This window comes from Tupaia chinensis, unplaced genomic scaffold, assembly GCF_000334495.1.
Source record: "Tupaia chinensis unplaced genomic scaffold, TupChi_1.0 Scaffold000112_1, whole genome shotgun sequence".
Classification (NCBI taxonomy): Eukaryota; Metazoa; Chordata; class Mammalia; order Scandentia; family Tupaiidae; genus Tupaia; species Tupaia belangeri.
In genome coordinates this window covers 2,781,152-2,802,476 of record NW_006159576.1, presented here as the reverse complement: position 1 = coordinate 2,802,476, position 21,325 = coordinate 2,781,152, and the positions used below count along the sequence as shown (strand labels likewise).

The 21,325-nt window shown below is 42.6% G+C and overlaps 2 protein-coding genes across 7 annotated transcripts in view; one reads left to right on the top strand and one right to left on the bottom strand.

The window, feature by feature from the left end:
• Positions 1-3,859, bottom strand: part of NMNAT2 (nicotinamide nucleotide adenylyltransferase 2) — a 267,967-nt gene extending 264,108 nt beyond the window's left edge. Inside the window, exons 1-2 of one of the 3 annotated variants that reach the window (XM_006143883.3) lie at positions 3,682-3,859; positions 1,677-1,805 (exon numbers count right to left, since the gene is read on the bottom strand). The gene's annotated coding sequence lies outside the window, so the exon portion shown is untranslated. Of the gene's footprint in view, positions 1-1,676; positions 1,806-3,050; positions 3,068-3,283; positions 3,430-3,681 lie in introns of those variants that run through there. The other 2 variants (XM_006143884.3, XM_006143885.3) reach the window with 2 other exon arrangements.
• Positions 3,860-4,480: 621 nt separating this feature from the next.
• SMG7 (SMG7 nonsense mediated mRNA decay factor) overlaps positions 4,481-21,325 on the top strand; it is a 94,744-nt gene continuing 77,899 nt past the window's right edge. Inside the window, exon 1 of one of the 4 annotated variants that reach the window (XM_006143875.3) lies at positions 4,481-4,506. Coding sequence is in view for 1 of the 4 variants with exons in the window: in XM_006143874.3 (XP_006143936.1) it covers positions 4,559-4,581 (23 nt within the window). In the remaining 3 variants the exon portion in view is untranslated. Of the gene's footprint in view, positions 4,507-4,558; positions 4,582-6,544; positions 6,596-7,807; positions 7,831-21,325 lie in introns of those variants that run through there. The other 3 variants (XM_006143874.3, XM_006143876.3, XM_014586065.2) reach the window with 3 other exon arrangements.

Genomic DNA, 21,325 nt, shown 5'->3' with positions numbered 1-21,325 from the left:
TCTCTGTCTTCCTGGAGAGTGCACGTGCCCTATAGCAAAAACCTGTCCAAAAAAAATTATGGGGGCTGGCAGGTGGCATGGTGGTTAAGGTGCTAGACTCCCACATGGCTGACCATGGTTCAAGTGCCAGATCTGGCAGCTTGCTTTCTCTCTCTTTCTCTCTGGTCAAATTGAAAAAGAAGAATAAATAAAATTAAATAAATAATTCTTTAAAAAAATAACTTATGCTATAGTAGTTCTAAATCATCCATTTTAGCTTCATATAAAAAAACAAAAGACCATAAGGATAGGTCAACGGGTGTTTTGGAGGGTAAGGCAGCTGAAACACACATAGCCAACTGAGAAGTTCAAGTCCAGAGCCTGGCACCTTGAGAATCACACTGGGCACATGTATATGTGTGTGCCAAACTCCTGAGAAGAGATTGAGGTGTGGTCATCCCCCTTTTGGGGGGAGCAGGGGGGTGATTTCTCACCTTCTCTCTGTCTCTCAGGTGAGCACTTGTACCCTATAACAACAACAACAACAACAACAACAAAACCTGAAGAGAAATAAACATTTATCAACTGCCAGGGTAGTACAGCAGAAGAGGTAATGCTTTCATTTTGGTTAAGGAGCAAACCGAAGTTCAGATACTGAGATGGCAGAGTTGGAATGCACACTTAGGTTTGTCAGTTTATGATCCTTCCATAATTTGGCTAAATCACTTAGCCAATAATTTTTTTTGAAATCACGTAGGATGAAAGGAAACAAGGCAGTTTCTCTTTAATTTCTTTTGGCTTAGATATAATCTATAGCTTCAGGGGGGAAAGTGAATAAAATCTATTGCAAAAAGATTTTTGTATTCCGGACCAGCAGTGGGCGTAATGGCTATGTCGCTGGACTCCCATGTAGCCGACCACGGTTTGAGCCTGGACCCAGTGGCTTAAACTCACACCGGGCACTTGTGCCTGCATGCCCAAGATCCTGAGAGGAGAATAGAGGAGAGGGGATTGCGGCGTGGCCATCCCCACCCCAGGGGGTGATTTCTCACTTTCTGTCTCTCTTTCTGGTGAGTGCATGCACCCTATAGCAAAAACCTCTCAAAAAACAAAAACAATCAAACAAAAAAAGATGTTTGTATTCTACAAGCCTATTGATTGGGGGAGCAGAAAGAGATGAGATTAAAAAATAAGCATTGTGTTAGCAGCTGGCATGGTGGTTAAGGTGCTGGATCCCGCATGGCCTACTCCGTGGTTTCAGTCCCAGACCTGCCAGCCTGATAAACACAAGGGGCCCATACATGTCCAAAATCTGCAAAGGAAAATGGAGAAGGAATTGTGGCATGTCCATCCCCTCTAGGGGGGTGATTTCTCACTTCCCCTCTCTGTCTCTCTCTAGCAAGTGTATACGCCCTCTGGCAAAAAAAAAAAATCTAAAAAGAAAAGAAAATGAGCATTAAGCAGTTTATAAATTGCAAATCATAATTTTTCTGAGTCCCATTGATTCTTGGAAGTTACTTTTGAGATTAGTATCAATGTTTTATAATCTGTAAAAAGCATACATTATTGTTCTGTCTGGTTTGTAGGGATATTATAAAACTATTGAAGAATCTTACAAAATTCTTAGGAAAGCTATTATAAAATACAAAGCTTATTTCTTATTTCTGATCTTATCTGTGTCCCTACTTTGCTCTTACCTCAATTACTGTATCCATCACATTGCATCCTAATCACTTCTGTACTGTGATATCTCTACTAGAGGTGTGTTCCTTCAAGACAGGGACCATCTCTCTTAACCATGGTACTCAGAGTATGTTGGACAGTGCCTGAAATTCAATAGGTGCTCGGTAAGTATTTATCAAATAAACAAACAAACCAGCAAGTCATAAGGACTCATCTTTGTTCATTTTTTATTTTTTGCTATAGAGCTTGCCAGAGACAGAGACAAAGAGAAATCACCCTCCCTCCCGTCCCCTCTCCACCAGCCATGTAGAAATTCTTTTTCCTCTAATCTCTTAGGATTTGGGCAGGCAGGTGCCACCAGGTCCAGGACTCCACAGTTCAGCCATGTGGGATCTAGAACCTTAACCACCAGCCACCGGCTAGCCCCAGGATTCATCTTTTCGAACCCAGTTTCTCTATTTTCCCAGACTGCTTATCAGGGCTGTATATCTGCTCATAAACGGTTTATTAAAGGCTTTTATGATGATGAGTAAAGGGTTCAATATTTCACATAACATTTTTATACTGGTAACAATTTTTTTAAAATGTAACCAGCAAAGTTCAGGAAAGAAATGAAGGGTATTTGAACCAGCATGTGGTAGTAATCGTCCTTGGGCTCTTGGGGTGAAGGATGCTACACTGGCGATGAGGACAATCTCTCACTAGGTGGCTCTCTTTCCCGTGAGTGGACAGAGCGCTGGCGCAGGCAGGACGACTGGGGCATTGTACTGCTGCAGTCACTGCGCACGCGTCACACCGCATCACACCCGGGGCTCGGCTGCGTGAGGGACAAGGTTCACTTTCTATTTTGTTAAAGACAATCTGTCTCTGGCGTTAATTTCAAAGTAGCCTGCACTTTCGTTTCCTCCAAACCTATACGCGATATTCCAAATGAACATTGGTCCAGTCTTTAAATAGATACTGTCTCTGAGGGAGGGTATTGGAGGTGTCTCTCCAGCTTCCATGGAACAGCGGGAGTCAGGGACCCAAGCCAAACCCAATCAAACCAAAACAGTCCGCTAAACTCCTGATTTTAACTATCCAGTAAGGGCTGCATTCCTGGAGGATTTTATACAGTTACATAAAGGACTTTGAGACAGCTGTTTCAATGACTCCACAATACAAATAAAAAACAATCTGTAAAATATTTGCCAATGGGATAAAGACTTCTCCAGCTATTTCCCATGTGCTCCACGTCATATTGATCTTATTATTTCTGCTTTTTAGCTCTAAACCCGACCCTAAACATACATAGCAGAAGTCAAAAAGATTTATTCTAAGAATGAAAATTCTTTTTCTACACTCCGTTCATGGAACCTTTGTATGGATGCATCCTGATATGATTTTACCTAAGGTTTTTCTCTCCAACCCCAAAGATACAGAGTGACAAGTTCTAAAGCTGCAGGACCTGTGAGAGGAGGAGGAAGACTGCGGTGGAGGCAGGAGTGGGGCGGGGGTGGGGGGGTAATCAAGTGGGATCTCCCTAAAGGGGAGGGGGCGATAGTCCGCCTTTCTGCTTGTCCCTGGTTCTACAAGCTGGAAAATCACTTGGTAGTCTTCTAGGAGGTGTGCCCACCCTCACCTGGCCTCCTCCGCGTGTAAGTGGGCTAGGGGGAAGAGGAGTGGATTTCGGAAGGGGGTCTATCCACCAGGAAAAGTCGGATGTCCCCGTTGGCAGGAGAGGGATCGCTACTGTCGTGTGCCGCTCTCCTCCCTCAGGGACCCCGTTCGGGAGGGATCCCGCCTCCCAGAGCCGGAGGCAGCAGCGGGGAAACCCCTGGCCGGCCCAACGCCCGCGCCGCCGCCTCGCCCTCGCCCGCCAGCCCGCAGGCCCGGCGTCGTCTTCGCAAGCCGGCCCTCGTCACGCCCGGCTCAGAGAGGAAACTCTGGAGGTGGTTCCCGTCCGCGGGTGGGTGGAAAAGCCCACGGTGAATGCCTCGGGGTCTCAATGAGGAAATGGACTTCGCCGCCCAGAACTACCTCGACTCCCAACCTAGGGGAGACCTTTAGATGGAAGGGAATCCATGGGGGAACCCTGGGCGGTTTCCCGAGAATCCATTCGCCGAGGGGAGGGTCACCCAGTCTGCACGCACTGGTTACCATGACAATACAACCACAGCCTCCAGTTGCCATGGCAGCTGCTTATCCAATCCGATTGATTTCCTTTCTTTCCCTCCCGGGGCTCCACCCTGTCCCCCTCTAACAGTCTCCCCGCACTCATGGGGAGGGGCCGCAGAGAAGGGGAGGGGTCCTTCCCGTCACTCTCCAGCGCGCGAAGGAAACCAGGAGTCGAAGGACTGGCGGGCGGAACTGTAGGAGGAAGGGGCGGCGTTTCCGGTGGGGACGAGGGGAGGAGTGGAAAAAGGAAGCGAGAAATCGGGTGGAGTGGAAAGACGGGGGAAGACTTTGACTGTAACTCCCTGTTGGTTTGGGCTCGATGTTCCCGGTGAGGCTGGGGTTGCCCTATCGCACGGGAGGAGAGGAGCGGACTGGCAGGAATCCGCCAGGCGCCATCATCAGGTCACCCAGCAGCGGCACAAGTTCCACGCAGCCGGCCGATCCCAAGAGGGAGCGCAACAGAGAAGTGGACCAGCGCTGCTGAAATCTCGCGAGAGGGACCCCCACTTCCTTCCTCCGCTTCTCCCTCCTCTTTCCCCCGCCCCCTTCCCTTCTCCCTCCTCCTTCCCCCTCCCGGGTCGGAGTGTCCCTGCGCCCCACGGGCCCAAGCCGCAGCTAGAGCAGTTTTCCCCGCTCCCTCCGCCCCGTCTCACTCAGGATGAGCCTGCAGAGCGCGCAGTATCTCCGGTGAGTGCCGAGGCCCGCCCGACATCAAGGGGAGCAGGCTGAGGGTCGGGTCATGGAGCAGCAGACACAGAGATGGTATGTCCGGGGTGGCGGGGGAGTAGTGCGTCCACTTCTTCCCGGGCAGGGAGGCGGAGGTTTCGAGGGGATCTGCAGGAGGGGGCGGAGCGGGCACACACATGTCTGCATGGTGCCTAGCCCCCGCCTGCCCGGCTGAGCTCCGGCGAAGCCAGTCGGTCTGGGTTCTAGGAGGGAGGTTGGGAAGCATGAGAATGTGTGTGCGCGCGCGCCCGGGGTCTCGGGCTCGCTGGCTAGGGATGGAGAGAGGTGCCCGGGGAGGCAGCGGCGACCTGAAGTGGAGGTGGGTGGGGAAGAGTCTGATCCCCTTGGAGGGGTGAACGTGAGGCGTGGGATTGGCTGCAGCTATGCAGAAGGCAGGATGGAAGTCTGCACACCTGGGATGGTGGGGGTAGGGGAGAGTCTGGGAGGATGGACACGAGGAGAGGAAGAAGAAAACTGGAGCTTTCTCTTTGCTTTTCGTTGAAAGTACTGAGAAATAATGTCATCTAGAGTTAGTTGGGGGTGGGCATGAAAAGGGAGAATGGATGGGAAGGTGAGGAAAGAGAGAGGGACTATGGACGAGGTTGGCTTCCCCAGGAGAAACTGGGTTAGAATCAGTGTAGGAAGATACCATTCTGAAAGTCGTGTGCATTCATTAAGAGTGGTGTAAGGAACTTGTGTGTTGGAGGTAGAGTGACGCATGGGTACGGTGTATGTGTGAGTGAGACAGACATGTGTGTCTGGGGTGGGGGAGAGCGGCGATTGGTGCACATTTCAGAAAGGAGATGCAGATACATTGGAACTTAGTACATGATGGCAAGAGCATATTGAACGGAAAGACACCAGCTATTGTGCAGCCAGAACGACTCCTTGGAAGCTGAGTAAGAGCTTGGAGGTGGAGGTAAAGAGAGTCAGAAATCTTGATGGTAGAGGAAAAATAAGGCTGTTAGAGCCTGGGAATTGTTACTGCCTAGAAAGGGGAAGACCTTTAAAAGGGTCCTTTTAGTCTTTCAGGAGCAGAACTAAGAAAGGCCTTACGGGAAGATTTTTTTTTTCTTTTTCAGAGTGGTTTCAGACCTTGCAGAGGAGGGAATTGGATGGGGTAGAAGTCAGAATTAGTAGAAAAGTCACTTTAGTCTTTTAGTGAAGTGAAAGTCTTGGTGTCTGAGTAGATCCCTGTATGTATATTTGATTGTGAAGAGAAGGTGTGTGGTTATTTGATATATAGGCTGGCTATTTTACATTTGAAAGTACTGCTATTTTTTATTAAGCAGAGTATGTAGAAGAGAAAATGATGAGCTTCTTGAACTATGCTTGAATGCCTGACTAACTATGTATGTCCAATGACCAAAGGACAGTTGAAATGATATTTGTATACTGAGGCCTTTTTCTCTTCTATTTCTCCTTCATTGCTTAATATATTAGATGAACTTAGTATGACAAAGATCTGTGCTAGGTGCTGTAGAGGGATTTGGAGACCATCAGGACAGTCCTTAGTCTTAAGGAGTTTGCAGTTCAGCATCTGTTAGGCAGGTAAATTAATAGCACAGAGTAATATGGCAAGTATGTGTTAGGGGTCCAAAGGCAGGAGAGCGCCTGAGCAGTTAGGGGAATCCAGGAAAGGCTTCCTTTATGCATTTGCTCATTCACACATGCATGATTCATCGGTCATTTTGTTGATAACCTGTATGGGAGGCATTGTACCAACTGCTGAGGATAGAAAAGAACTCCACCCTCCTCTTACAAGAGCTCTATGTTTGTTAGGCTTCAAGAATTAAATAGCACTAAAAGTGAACTTTAAGGATATATTGTGAAGGTGTAGATTGAAAAGAGGGTATTCTAAATGGAAACTGAGCAGATGCGTAGTTAGAGAGGCTGGGGCCAGGGAGAGTTCAGTATAGTTAGACAAGAATGTAGGGTGATACAGCTGGAAAAGCTTAGAGTTGTATAGATTGTCAAGTTTGACTCCTTCCTTTTACAGATGAGGAAAGTGAGCCCACAGAAGTTAAAATTGTTGAGGATCATATAGCTGGTATGTGGAAATATACTACTATAATTCAAATGTAGGCCTTTTAACTTCAAATCAGCTATGTTATGCTGCATTTCTGTGTTCATTCTTTCCACAAGTACATATCAAGAGCTTACTGTATTGTAGGCATTGAGGATACAGTGGTGAACAAAAGGGTGGATATGGGAGAGTATATCGTAGTAGAAGGACACAGCCAATAAACTGAACAGTTATCAGGTGGTCACAACTAGGAAGCACAATAAGGTAAGCTACAGATGTACTGTTTTACACAGAGAAAGCCTATTTGATAAAGTGAACCATATTTAAGATGGTCTTGAGTATTGTTGTCTAGTTTATTGTTAAAGGGGTAGATAACAGAATCTGAGATGATTTGTTCATACCTGTGTATTAGAAAAAACAAATGTTTGTGTAATATAGTGATGAACATTTAGGTCCAGAAATATAGTGGCGGTAGGTAGAAAGGTATGATAGTTAGCAGATTGAGAGAGTGGTGGTACTTTTTTCTTTTCTTTAATTGCTAGAGGGTGCATGTAGTCACTGGAGAGAAACAGAAAGTGATGAGAGAGAGAGAGAGAGAGATCACCCTCTTCCACAGTGGGACCTGTCATATTGCAGTTCTTTCTCTATGTCTGTCCTGTTGGGATTTTAGGTGTACATGCACATGTGCCCTGTGTATTTTACAAAGTACTGGGACTGGGACTCAAACCATGGTCAGCTGTATGTCATCTTGCTCACCTAGCCACTAGGCTACAGAGTTGTACTGAATGGTGATACTTTTTTTATTTTTAAGAATTATTTTATTTAACTTTATCTATTTATTTATTTTAATTTGACCAGAGAGGGGCAGAGAGAGAGAGAGAAAGCAAGCCACCAGGTCCAGGACTCAGACCACGGTTGGCCATGTGGGAGTCCAGCACCCTTAACCATTATACCATCTGCCCCTGCCTCCAGTGGTGGTACTTTTAATGGGAATATCAGTGGGCTTTGATAGGCTTCTTTGTTAATATTTCTTATATAAGTCAACGTGGCCGAAAAAACCTTATCCGTAGGTTGTAGAATCAGTGATTACTTGAAATGAATTTAGTTTTTTGAACAGGGTGAAAAGGAAAAGAATAAACATGATGTGAAAATAACCTATATTTTCCAAGCCAAAATTGAATAGGCAAAGTGGGAAGATCTGGAGTCCCTTAAAGATTCCTGGGAGCCAATCTTATCTCAGTATGGAGGATCTGTTCCAAGTAAGTAAAGCAAGTCATAGGGCTGGTAGGCATCTGGGATTGAGGAGAGAGTGTGCGTATGTAGTGGTGGTGGGGATGGTGGTGGGGATGGTGGGCTAATAAGGAAAGACTCCTATCAGCCTGGATTTCTATCTTCTTTTAGATAATTATTCCATTTAAAGTCTGTTGTCGGGAGTCTAGAGAGTATCTTCAGGGAAGCATTATGTTCATTTTCTTTGAAAATAGAACAGGGTTTTTTTTTTTTTTTTTTTTTTTATAGACAACTTCCAGAAGATGCCGGGTATTGCTGAATGAGTGTGATTGCGAATATAGCAGTTATTCTTTGTTACTTTGTCTTTAGGAAGAGTTTTGTTGCCTACCTTTGTCAGTAGTAGAAGACCATGACTGGGCAGATTTTAAAAATTAGTTTGTCTCAGCTGAATTTTAGTTTATTTTAGTAAATGAGCTGGGGGTGCCTGGTATTGCAGTGGTGGGAATCCAGAGAACAAGATGACAGTTTCAGAAGAGAGAGAAATGAGAATATAAGGTAAGAAGGCGTAATAAGACCAAGAAAAAGGAAGTTCAACATCAAGGCAGCTGAGTCTCAAGTTGTAGAAATAGAGATAAAGGGAAGAAAACCTACCTTCTGTATGAGAAAGAAGGTGATGTTCTGGGCAAGAAAGGATAATGAAGTTTTTTTGTTGTTGTTACAAAGAAACCAGTCATTTTTGTAATAGCAGACTGACAAGACACCTAGTCAAATGAATAAGTTGAACATACTTACATTTTAAAAATAGTTTAAATATCTGGATTCTAAGCTGAACAACATAAGGGATTTATTACTGCATTTAAGGAGAATTTCAAAGTATTTTCTCTTTGATTCAGGACAAAGGAAAGATTTTAAAAGACTTTGCCACTGTTGAGTAAAAGAAAGTGGTATATTGAATATAGTTTTTTTGGTGGGAGGTATAAGGGTGAGGATGGGCCATACGGGAGATAGGAATAATACCTTACTTTAAAAGAATGGCATTTTGATAGAAAACAAATTTCAAAATTAACATATCAAAGTCAGGAAAGAGGGAGTTGAGGGAAAGTATTAAAGTACTAGAGAAGACATCATCCAAGTTGTTTTGGAAGATGAGAAAGTAGAATACTCATGGCCATAGGGAATACCAGCCAAACAGGTCAAATGCTGTTACAGAAGGTGGCACAGGTGCCACTGTGTGACATCTGCTGCCGTTGTGGGAGGCACTGTTCACCCTCTGCACTTCTCCGACTTTCCTCCTTTCTCTCCTGCTGTAGGTGTTGCAGTGAGGTCCACTTGGAACTGATCCCTGGTATTAGACCCCTTTACAGGAAAGGTCCACAGATTGTCCATTTCAGTAGTATTTTTCCCCCCAGGGATACCTCTGTAGTGAAGTGTCTGCATATTTCTTTGTCAGAAATGTTGTTACTAGAGGTGGAAATAATATAACTGCTACTGCATAGGGCTGTTTCCACACAGGGCTGTTTCTGAGACAGCAGGAAAAATGGTTGTCATTTAAATAGATATTAAAAATCCAAATACAGTAAGATAACATGTGTAGTGTGTTACTGAAATCTTGAGACAGAGACAGGAGAGAGGAACAAGGAAGAGTGCGAGCATTGGGAGGGATTTGTAACTAAGTAGAGGGAGCTCCAGGTTCTAGAATAATCTAGTAATGCTGGACAAGATATTCAGTGTCTCCTAAAGCTTCAGTATTTTTTTTTAGAGTTTTTTGTTTATTTGCTTTTGTTTTGTTTTTACTATAGGATGCATGCACTCACTAGAGACACAGAGAGACAAAGTGAGAAATCAGCCCCCGGGGTGGGGTAGCCATGCTGCAATCCCCTCTCCTCCATTTTCTTCTCGGGATTTTGGCTATGCATACACATGTGCCTGGCATGAGTTTTTAAGCCACCAGGTCCAGGACTTGAACTGCAGTTAGTTGTGTGGGAGTCCTTAACTACTACACCAACCTGCTGGTCCCAAGCTTCAGGATTTTGACTCAGTCTTCTTCCCACTGCCAATCACCCCCTCCCCATCATGTATATCCTTTATAGGGTATAAGGTCGTTTTGGTCCCCCAAATCATCCAAATGTGCTAAAATTATTTAAAATAGATGTTTCTTGATGCTGAAGTCTTTGTTATTCAGTAATGGTATTAGTAGTGTATTGTCTTTGCTATTAGCTGGCTAACTTATTTTGACAGTTAATTTCTGCTTCTCTTGTGGTTTCAGTTGGATTAAAAATGTATACTTCCTGTCTTAGCCTGTGTTTCCTATCTTTGCTTCATAGTAGCTATTGTCCTCTTCTTTAATAGTAGACAAAGTTAAGTTTTCTGTTGTTTTTAATAAACATGTCATAGTACAGTTCAAACCCACTAGTATGCAAGCTTCTCCTGAGGTGGTTTTGAGGTGGAGCGTAGTTGATTGTTTTTAAAGGGCTAGTTTGCTTTATTCTGGAGAAAAATGATTTGCAGCCTCCAAATATATCTATAACCCTGGCTAGGCTTTCAGATTTTTGTTATAGGGGACATGAATGAATGTCTGAAGGTTTTGGAAGTTAGCTTGACTGGCTGATTTTGTTCAGAGAGTAAATTACTAAGCAGATAGCTTGGCAATTAGTGCATTTTCATCTCTAGGTAGAAGGTATGTTGGCAGATGGTCGAATGTTGCCATTAAGTTTTGCAGTCAGGCTGTATTTTAATTTAGTTGCTGTGTTGTTATAAACAGAATAATCAAAAGTCGTGTAACTGAGAAGGTCTGATCAGCATTTGCAGGAAAAATACAGGGATGGAGTTTTGGCAAACATGTCACATGGTAGGTGGGAACTTGTAACCTATTCCTTTCTTGTTAGCCTGTAAATGGAGTTGCCAAAAAGGTGGTTTTTATTCTCTCTTAGACCCAAGCTTTAGGCGCTGGAAAAAGAAGGTAACTAACTGTTTAAGAGCAGTTTTGGGATCTCAGTAAACCAAGTAGCTTTTTTTTTTTTTTTCCTCCTTGTCTGCATCATTTAGAACAGAGTTTCCCAACCCTGGTACTTAACTAACATTTTGAGCAAGATAATTCTTTGTTGAGGGGCTTTTCCTGTGTTATAGGATGCTGAACAGTATCCTTGCCCTCTCTACCTCCACAAAGATCTTTTGTATATATAGGAAATATAAACTGCATATGCCCAACCTAGGTCCATGTTCTTGTTTTCTCCTCTGAACCTAATATTTTTTTCTTAAGCTTTTCTTAACTATTTTTTTTTAGGTAATAGTAGGCTGGTGATCAAGTTCAGACTCTCTCTGTAAACACTTGTACATATTTTAACTTTTTAAATCTACACTTGATTTTACTGGCAGTTATAGAATGCTTACAGTGTGTAGCACAGTTATAGGCAAATTGAAAGATACTAGAGAATGACATTTAAGTAACTAGTAGTGCCTACGCTGGTAAGAGGTGTGATAGAGAAACAAAGGTATTATGTGATATAGGGAAGTTTATGCCAACAGAGGTGGAGGTGGGGTTAAGATGGGCTTCTTAGAATAGGTGAGATTTATTCTGAGTATTGAAAAATGAATGGGGGTTTTGGTTAAATTAACATTTTAAGCAGGACGGACACCTTAGAGGTCTTTTATTACAAATAAAAGTTTTTTAAGTTTATTTTTTTGTAAGCAAGAAAGACAGACAAGCATCCCCAGCAGGGTCTACTTTCCACTGTCCACCCCCAGCTTCAGCAACTTGGAATCACAGACATGCACACACCCGATAGGTTCAGGGAGGTCTCTGGATATGAACCCAGAACTTTCCCATGCAGGTCAGCCTCACAGAGCACTGTATTAATTCTGCACCATCATCTGGCCCTTCTATTCCAAATGAGTTATTTGTTTAACCTTATTATTACTGTTGTTGTTATTTTCTTTTTGGAGAGGTGTTAGCTATAGGGCGCATGTGCTCACCAGAAAGACAGAGAAAGACAGAGAGACAGACAGTGAGAAATCACCCCCCCCCAGGGGGGATGGCCATGCCACAATCCCTTCTCCTTTCTTCTCTCGGGATCTTGGGCACACACACACACACACAAGTGTGAGTTTAAGCCACCGGGTCTGTGACTCGAACTGCACTTGACTACATGGGAGTCCAGTGACAGCCATTACGCCAACTACTGGTCCCCATTATTATTATTGTTACTTTTAAATTTATTACAGGGCACATATGTTCACCAGAGAGAGAGAGGGAAAGTGAGGGAGCAAGCTGCCAGGTCCAGAACATGAACTACGATCAGCGTGGGAGTCCCACGCCTTAACCACCTTGTCACCTGCTGGCCCCCCAAATAAGTTTTTTAAGATTTCATTTATTCTTATTTAATCATGACATTTGTATTCTGAACAGACCTTTCTAAGTTTTTCTTAGATACTTCTCTGTTTATGGACAGAGAAGTAGAAGTGTGGAAGTGGTAGTTCTGAAGATGTGATGGCTAATATAGGCCTCAAAAAGGGAAAAGCTACTTGACTAAGTAGGTTTCTACAGAATCCTTTCCTTTACCTGTGCTCTTGATTGCATAGCATTCCTCTGGGATTTTGGTTCAATCGAATCGTGATCCTTTCTTTTTGGTCTTTTTTTTTTTTTTTTAATATTTGTTATAGGGCTTGTGCGCTGACTGGAGAGAGAAAGAGAGAAAAAGACAGAGATGTAAAGGTGGAGAGAGAAAGTGAGAAATCAGTCCTTTCTCCATTTTTCTCTTGGAATTTAGGGCATGCCCATACACTCCTGGTATGATCTTCACGTCACCAGAGATGCAACTCAAACCTGTGTAGTTGGCCATGTGGGATCCAGCTGCCCTAACCACTATACCACATGGCTGGTCCTTTTCAGGCTTTTGATTGATTCCATTTACTAGTCTTCTCTTCTGCAAACCACTTCTTTCCTGTTTCGATTTCCCTTTAAGGCAGTGGTCCCCAGCCATTCTAGCACCAGGGACTGGTTTCATAGAAGACAATTTTTTTATGAAAAATTGGGAGAGGGGATAGTTTCAGTATAATTCAAGTTCATTACATTTATTGTACATTAAGAGATTTTTGCTATAGGGTGTGTGCGCTTGCCAGAGAGACAAAAAGTGAGAAATCAGCCCCCCAGGGAGAAGGGCCACACCACAGTCCTTTCTCCTTCATTCTCCTCTTGGGATTTTGGACACGTATACATGCACATGCACCTAGTGTGAGTTTTTAAGCCACCAGGTTTGGTACTCAAACCACAGTCAACTTCGTGGGAGTACAGCAACATAACCATTATGTCAACTGCTGGTCCCTCTTTCTTTCTTTCTTTTTTTTAAGAGGTTTTTGCCTTAGGGCACATGTGCTCACCAGAGAGCGGGAAACAGAGACAGTGAGAGGAAAAAAAGAGACGTCACCTCTCAGGATGGTCATGCCATAGTCCCTTCTCCTCCATCCTCCTGGAATCTTGAGCTTGAACTATAGTCGGCCATGTGGGAGTCCAGTAATTCCTATGCCATCTGCTGGCCCCTGGTCACTTTATTTCTATTATTATTATACTGTAATATATAATGAAATAATTATACAATTCACCGTATACAGAATGAGTGGGAGCCCTGAGCTTGCTTTCCTGCAACTATGTGATCCCACCTGGGGACTCTTAGGAAAATCTAATATTGCCTAACTGATCTCACAGGATGTGGAGCTCAGGTAGTAATGAGAGTGATGGGGAGAGGCTGTAAATACAGATGAAACTTTTCTTGCTTGCCTGCCACTCAGCATCTGCTGTGAGGCCAGTTCTTAACCAGAAGTTAGGGACCCCTGCTTTAAGCTTTGTTCTTCTTTATCTTTGTTTTATGACTAACCATTTCTTGTTTGTCCTATACTATGTTTTTCCTTTTATTTACCATATAATTTTTCTTAATTCCTTGTGATCCAGCTATTTTTCCTTAGGACCTTATTGAAATTGATATTTCCAATGGTGCCAAAAATCTCACAGTGTCTGAATCCACCCACTAATGGTTTTCTTTTCTCGATCACACTCACACATTGTTTTTCTTTTTCTCTCTCTATGTCCCTCTCTCTTACATCCATGTCCATCCATCTCACCAGTAAACATTCAATTTGGGTATATCCCAGGTCCCTGTGGATAAAAAGAGAATATACTCAAGTGGTTTTGCTAGGCTTATTCACAGGCAAGTACTGTACTCATTTACCACATAGTCCATTCATACTGGCTTGATACATATGCAGGGCCCTTGGATAACTCTAAACTCTGTCTGTTGCTTTCAGCACCAACAGGCCATGATTTTTTAAATTTTGTAAGAGGGTTCATGCACTCACCTTAGACAGATAGGAAAAGCAAGAAAGCACTGCCCGTGGAAGATGGTCACTCCACAATCTCTTCTCCTTCATTTCTCCCTCCTTTTGAGATTCTGGGCCCACTTGTACACATGCCTGTTGTGTTTTTCAAGCCACTGAGTCTGGAACTGGAACCACATGGTCAGCTATGAAGAATCCAGCTGCCTTTCCGCTTTGCTATGGGCTGGCCCTATTCCATAATTCTTATTACTTTGCTTGTTACTTAGTTTTCCTGGTCCACCTCATCCTGCTAGTGGCAAAAAGTAAAGCACATTCTTATTCTTGTTTTCTTTTTTCTTCTGTCAGCAGTCCTTTCCTCAGATATCACATCCACTCACAGGACTTTTGCTTTCACTGCATCATCATTATTTAAGTCTATCAGACATCTACTTGGTATAAATCATTGTGCTAGGTCCTGGGTAGACAATCTGGTATGTTATCTCTCTTCAGCATATTTAAAAGTACTTACCCAATTAGGAGTGAACAAAACATCAAGTCCAGTTGAATCTGTGTAGTGCTTAAGAGTATGACCTCTGAGGCAGAACTACCTGAATCTAACTCATCTGTACCACTTACTAGCTGACTGGTCTTGGGCAAGCTACTTAGACTTCCTGTGGCTCAGTTTTCTCATCTGTAAAGTGAAGGTGATAGTAGTGCCTATTCCATACAGCTGTACAGTTTGAGTGAACTGTAATACATAAATAAGTTGTTCTGGCACATAGTATGCACTGTACAACTTTTAGCTGGGTATAATACCTGTAAATTAGCATCTGGCACTAATCTACTAATTTTGCACCTCTACCTTCTGGATATTCCTAACACAAAATGGAAAATTATCTGTCGAAGATAATATTTATGGTAATGTCTTTGATTGAGTCAATATATAGTGTATTCTAGATGGTAAATTCTTTTTGTATGCTGTTATATACAGTGAATGAATATAAAAAATAGGTGATAAATATATGGAAAATTTTAAAAAATTGGGGCCCAGCTAGGTACATAGTGGTTAAGGCAGCTGTATCCTAGATGGCTGACCACACAGTTAAAGTCCTAGACTTGTTTGCTTGAGAAACATACTGAGTACGTATTTGTACATGCCCAAAATCCCCAAAAAAAGAGAGAAAAAGAGAGAAGGGATTGCCACATGACCATTCCCCATGGGAGGTGCTTCCTCACTCACTCTTTCTCTCTTCAGGTAGTGCTTACACCGTCTGACAAAATGTTTTTTAAAAATTGAAGTGGGGCTAGGAGATGGTATAGTGGTTAAGACATGGACTCCCAGCTGGCTGACCACAATTCAAGGCTGGGACCTGGCTGCTTGAAATTCACACCAGGTGTTGCATGCCTGCCTGCCCAAAATCCAGAGAGGAGAATAGCAAAAAAGGGATTGCAGTGTGGCCACCCCCTCTAGGGGGGTGATTGCTCACTTTCTATCTCCATCTGTGTGTCTCCAGAGAGCATATGTGTTCTATAGCAAAAAATCTCTCTTTTAAAAAAAAAGAATTTTGAATAAGTGAATTAAAAAGAAATCTGACTGTCGTCTCAAACTCAGCACTCTTAAAAGTAAACTATCTTTTCCTTTTCTTCATCTTGTTCCTCTTGTTTTCTCATTTTCCGCATTGATGTTGCTACTTGGTCCTTCCTTGTACTCCTCCACATTTAAACTTCTGATCATTTTTAAAGTCTTGGGTTCTCTCACCTTCTTCTACACTTCAGCCATTTTGGATTGTCTCCTTCCTGTCGTCTCTCCTTTTTTATTGCCAGTGCTGTCCACCTTATCCCCATACTGTTGAACTACCCTCTCAAGTGGTAACTTGCCTACAGTTCTTTTTCTAGTTAGCAAGAAGAAAGCACTGGCTTTAGGCCTTGGACATTGACCACTGCTTTCTCTGTTTTTGGACTGACATCTCTGGGTCTTAATTTCTTTATCTCTAAAACAGAATATTGTTCTCATAAAATCGCTGTCAGTGTTAAAATAACCATTTATTAAGTAGTTACGGTTCTCCTTCGTGCTCCCTCTGTCACCCTGTCAGTTTACCCCTTCCATTGCTTCCGTGTGTGTGTGTGTGTGTGTGTGTGTGTGTGTATGTGTGTATTTTTTTTTCTTTAAGAGAGATTTTTGCTATAAAGCGTATGTACTTGACCGACTGAAAACAGAGAGACAGAAAGCGAGAAAACCCCACCACGCTGCAATCCATTCTCTTCTGTTCTTTTGGGATTTTGGGCACGCATGTACACTAGTCCAGTGTGAGTTTACAGCCACTGGGTCTGGGATTCGAACCACAGTCAACTATGTGGGAATCCAGTTCATGCTTTTTTTTTTCTTTCTGCTGGTCCCACATTGTTCCCATTTTAATATTCCTGAAAAAGCGTTTTGATATGACTTCCTTCCTTCAAAACTTTTTAAACTGACATTGTTGGCTTTTTGTAGCATGTACTTCATCTATCTCTGCACATGGTAGCTCCTTAACCCTTTGATAGGAACCATCTGCCTTAGGCAGAGTAATCTGCTCATTGTCTTTTTTTTTTTTTTTTTTTGAGAGGTTTTCACTAGAGCGTGCGCTCTCCAGACAGACAGAGAGAGACATAGAGACAGAAAGTGAGAAATCACCCCCCACGGGGGATGGTCACGCCGCAGTCCCTTCTCCTCCATTCTCCTCTCGGGATCTTGGGCACACAGGCACACGTGCCTGGCGTGAGTTTTAAGCCACCGGGTCCGGGACACGAACCGCGGTCGACTGCGTGGGAGTCCAGAGACATAGCCATTACGCTAACTGCTGGTTCCCAGTGAGAAATCACCCCCCAGGGGGGATGGCCATGCCACAATCCCTTCTCCTCCATTCTCCTCTCAGGATCTTGGGCACGTACGCACACGCACCCAGCGTGAGTTTAAGCCACCAGGTCCGGGACTCAAACCGCAGTCGACTACATGGGAGTCCAGCGACATAGCCATTACCCTAACTGCTGGTCCCTCATTGTCTTGTAAACATAGCATATCCATTTCTGCTTGAATCTCCTGTGCCGTTTTCCTTGCAGTTGTACCCTCCTTCACTGCCTTAGTTTAAGTTTCTCCTCCTTTCTGAAGACTTCCCATGTCTACTATGGTGATTACTGTATTCGTTGAGCCCCGTAGCATTTCCTGTCTCTTAGTCATTTGTTACTTACAATTTTTAAATTTGTAATAATGTGTTTTTAATATATGACTTATTTCTGCAGCTACCCTGAGTATGATAAGAGGCTATGTCTCATCATCTTTTAAATGAACATTTTATAACACATAATTGGTGTTAAATAAAATGTTCATGCTTTTTTTTTGTAGAACATTTAGAAGTATAGTACTACTGTTGGCCAGTGCTACATTCTGAGAATATAAAAATGAATAGACTGTGCCTTAGGATAGTGATCTCCTGGGGGAGACCGTTGTTGCATGGATATTATAATATAATGTATAATATAAGTTGTAATGTAATGTGTAATGTAAGTTCAATTTTAATTTTTTTTCAAGGAATACCATAATTATAGTGAAGGAAATGAAATTTCGCCTACCTGGGTGGTTCAGAGAAAGCTGGAGTTGAACATCTAAGTTTAGTTTTAAAGGATAAGTAGGATTGGTAAGGTGAATAAGGGGGTGAGTATAGCTGGTGGAGGAACAAAATGAGTAAACGCCTCAGGATAGGGTGTTTGAGGAACTCTAAAAAAAGTTTGATATTAGGAATGATCAGAAGTTGGGTCAGATGAGACTGGCAGTCAGGTTATAACATGTAAACTAAAGAGATTTTGATTGTTCCTGTTCTATTCTGGGGTTCCTTTGGGAGTCTAAGATTCTTTTTTCAACAAATTTGGTCATTAATCTGAAAAGAACAATTTCTATTTCAAAGAGTGATGTATAGCAGTCTGCATTTCTACTGGAATAGGGAAACATAAGAGAAAGAAAGACATTTGTGTAGGGTTTACAGTAGTACTTCGAGATACTTAAGAATTTAGATTTCCTTCTTTTACTTTCTTAAAGCCTCATGGTAGGTAAAAACTAGTTATTTGAAACGTTATTAAATTATTATATGGGGCATGATGAGAATTTTAGTGAATACATGTAATTCTAGAAACAGCTCTAGGTATTGATAGATTGGATTTACAGAATCTTCAGCTCTTGAGCTAAGGAGTTGAGTGGAGGGAGGAGGGGGAAGGAAGAATACTGTAGCATTAGGGAGAAACAGAAATGTTTAGTTACTGAGATTAAGTGAAGTCTCTAGATTTAACTTTTTCAAGTCTGCCCTTACGGAAAAAGAATCCTTTGCAGACACTTCTTGATGCATTTTCTCACAGTTCATGATGGCAGTTTCCTTCTATGGTGTCTATTTTAATTGAGAAAGAAACATGGTCTAAGTTTAAAAGTCTACTTTATATTCATATAAGTTTATTACTTCCTAGACAGAAAGGGAGGGATGGACTCCTACAGGGTCTTGTCATGCTGTGATTCCCCCACCCTCAGCCTTCCTAGCCAGCCAGGATCATGGGTGCACCCTAAGGGTCCTGGAGTATTCCCATCAGAGGGATCCAAACCCTGTGCCTTCCCATATGGCTCCAGTGGAGCACAGAGCTGACCAGGTTGCCTGCGCAATGGTGATGTGTTAATATCTTCTGTTTCCTGAAACTCTGTAGGTTCACAGACCACAGAAGATAAGTCTTTTTCCCCCTTCCCTCCTCTTTCCAAAGTCATAGTATTTCAGTGCTATTAGATGGAATGCAGTATATTAGAGTGTATTTTACTAATTCTGCCTTTTAGGGAGGCCATGAATTACTTACTTTTTTATCAGGTTATCACCTAACTGAATTTTAAGATGCTATACAATCATGAGGTAAGTAGTGGTGAAATAATCAAAGTAAAATGCAACTAGAAGATGATATTCAAAGACAGAAGTGAATTTAGGACTACTTTCTTAAAACATTTTTTTTCTTAATTTTATGTCTTTTCATGAAAGTGAGAGACAGAGTGGCAGACATGTACCCCCAGTAGAGTCATTGAGCGACGATATACCCCATACCTTCCCAACCAGCCAGGAGTACAACCATCGCGTAGTGCACTACACAGACTTAGGCGGTCTAGCCTACTGCACACTTCGGCTGTGTGCTGTAGCCTGTTGCTCTAGGCTACAGCTTGTACCGCACGTTCCTGTACTGGACGTATTCCCAGCATACACAGGTTGACCATGGGACTGAGTCCACATCTTCTATATGGATCCAACTTCTCTTGAGCAGCATGTTAACTGTTGTGTCACAGTTCTTTTTTTTTTAAAAGAATTAGTTATTTATTTAATTTCAGTCGGTATTATTTTTTAATTTGACCAGAGAGAGAAAGAAAGGGAAAGCCAGAAAGCAAGCTACCAGGTCTGGGACTTGAACCGCGATGTAGGAATCTAGTGCCTTTAACCACCATGCCACCTGCTGGCCCCCCAGTTTTTTAAATTACTGATGAAAAAAGATAAAAAGCACCATGTTAAGAGAATCACCACAGGATTCATTTGAATGTTAAAAGAGTATCTTAGGACATATGCAAAGGTTGGCACACGTACACACACACACACACACACACACACACACACAGCTTTTGTCACAGAGATTTTTGCTGTAGGGCGTGTGGGCTTGCCAGTGACTCAGAGAGACAGAAAAGTGAAAAATCACTCCCTGGGGGTAATGGCCACTCCACAATCCCTTCTCCATTTTTCTTTTGAGGTTTTGGGCATACATGCACATGCACCCAACATGAGTTCAAGCCACTGGGTCCAGGACTCAAATTGTGGTCAACCCTTAACCATTATGCCACCTGCTGGCCCCATTAGCTTTTTTTTTTTTTAATGAAACAAGTTTGAACATTTTAAGAAGCACAACTTAAGTGAGAAAGCATATTGGCCATCAATTCTGGTTTATTAAAGGAAAGGAGATGAAAATGTAACAGATTAATTTCTAAGTTTTATATGTATGTGTTTTTTTTCTTTTCAGTTCTCTGTACATTTTTTCCTTTTTTTTGAGAGAGACTTTTTAAGGATTATTTTATTTAACTTTATTTACTTCTTTTTATTTATTTTAATTTGACCAGAGAGGGACAGAGTAAGAGACAGAGGAGAAAGTGAGAAAGCACGCCACCAGGTCCAGGACTCAAACTGCAGTCAGCCATGTGGGCGCCACAAACTCATACAGCCTGTTCTGAATGCTGTAGCAATTGTCTTGGGACCAGCAGTTGGCATGATGGCTATGTCGCTGGACTCCCATGTAGTTGACCATGGTTCAAATCCCACGGTTCAAATCCCGACCTGGTGGCTTGGACGTGTGCGCGTGCATGCCCAAGATCCCAAGAGGAGAATGGAGGAGAGAGGATTGCGTGGCCATCCCCCCTGGAGGATGATTTCTCGCTTTCTGTCTGTCTCTCTTTCCGGCAAGCACCCTATAGCAAAAACCTATCCAGAAAAAAAATCACTGTGTTCTACTTCTACATCCTGTCCCACTGGAAGCATCACAGTGAACAAAATACGAGATTGAATCATGCACAAAGGAAGGTGATGCAGACAAGAGTGGTAAACTCAACACAAGATGTGCATTGCTGCTAGCATAACAGCATATAGTTATGCAGGATTTTTTTTGTGTTTGAGTAGGATAAAATAGTAAGTTCTCTATAATACAATGAATACATAGATCAGTAATATAGTTGTATATTATCATTATCAAGAGTTATGTACTGTACGTAATTGTATATGCTGTACTTTAATCAACTGGCAGCTCAGGAGGTTTGTTTATACCACCATCACCACAAAAAATTATGAGCGCATTGCAGTGTAACAGTTGTGATGTCACCAGTTGGTAGGAGTTTTTCAGCCCTGTTAAATAGTATATGCTGTCCGTTGTTGACCAAGCATCATCCTATGGCACGTGACTAAGTGGCTCACAACTAGGTGACTGCAGTCATATGTTAAAAAGTGTATTTCTTAAAAGTTACTTAGTTTTTTTTAGAGCTTCAAGTACTCCTATAGATCTGGTCCTTAACCCCCCTTTTTTGAAGTTTATTTTTCTTTCATTGTGGAGGAGGAGACAGGCACCTTCAGTAGACTTTCACCATGCCACAATATTCCAGCCTTCCATTCCAGCTAGTTAGGATCACAGACTTGG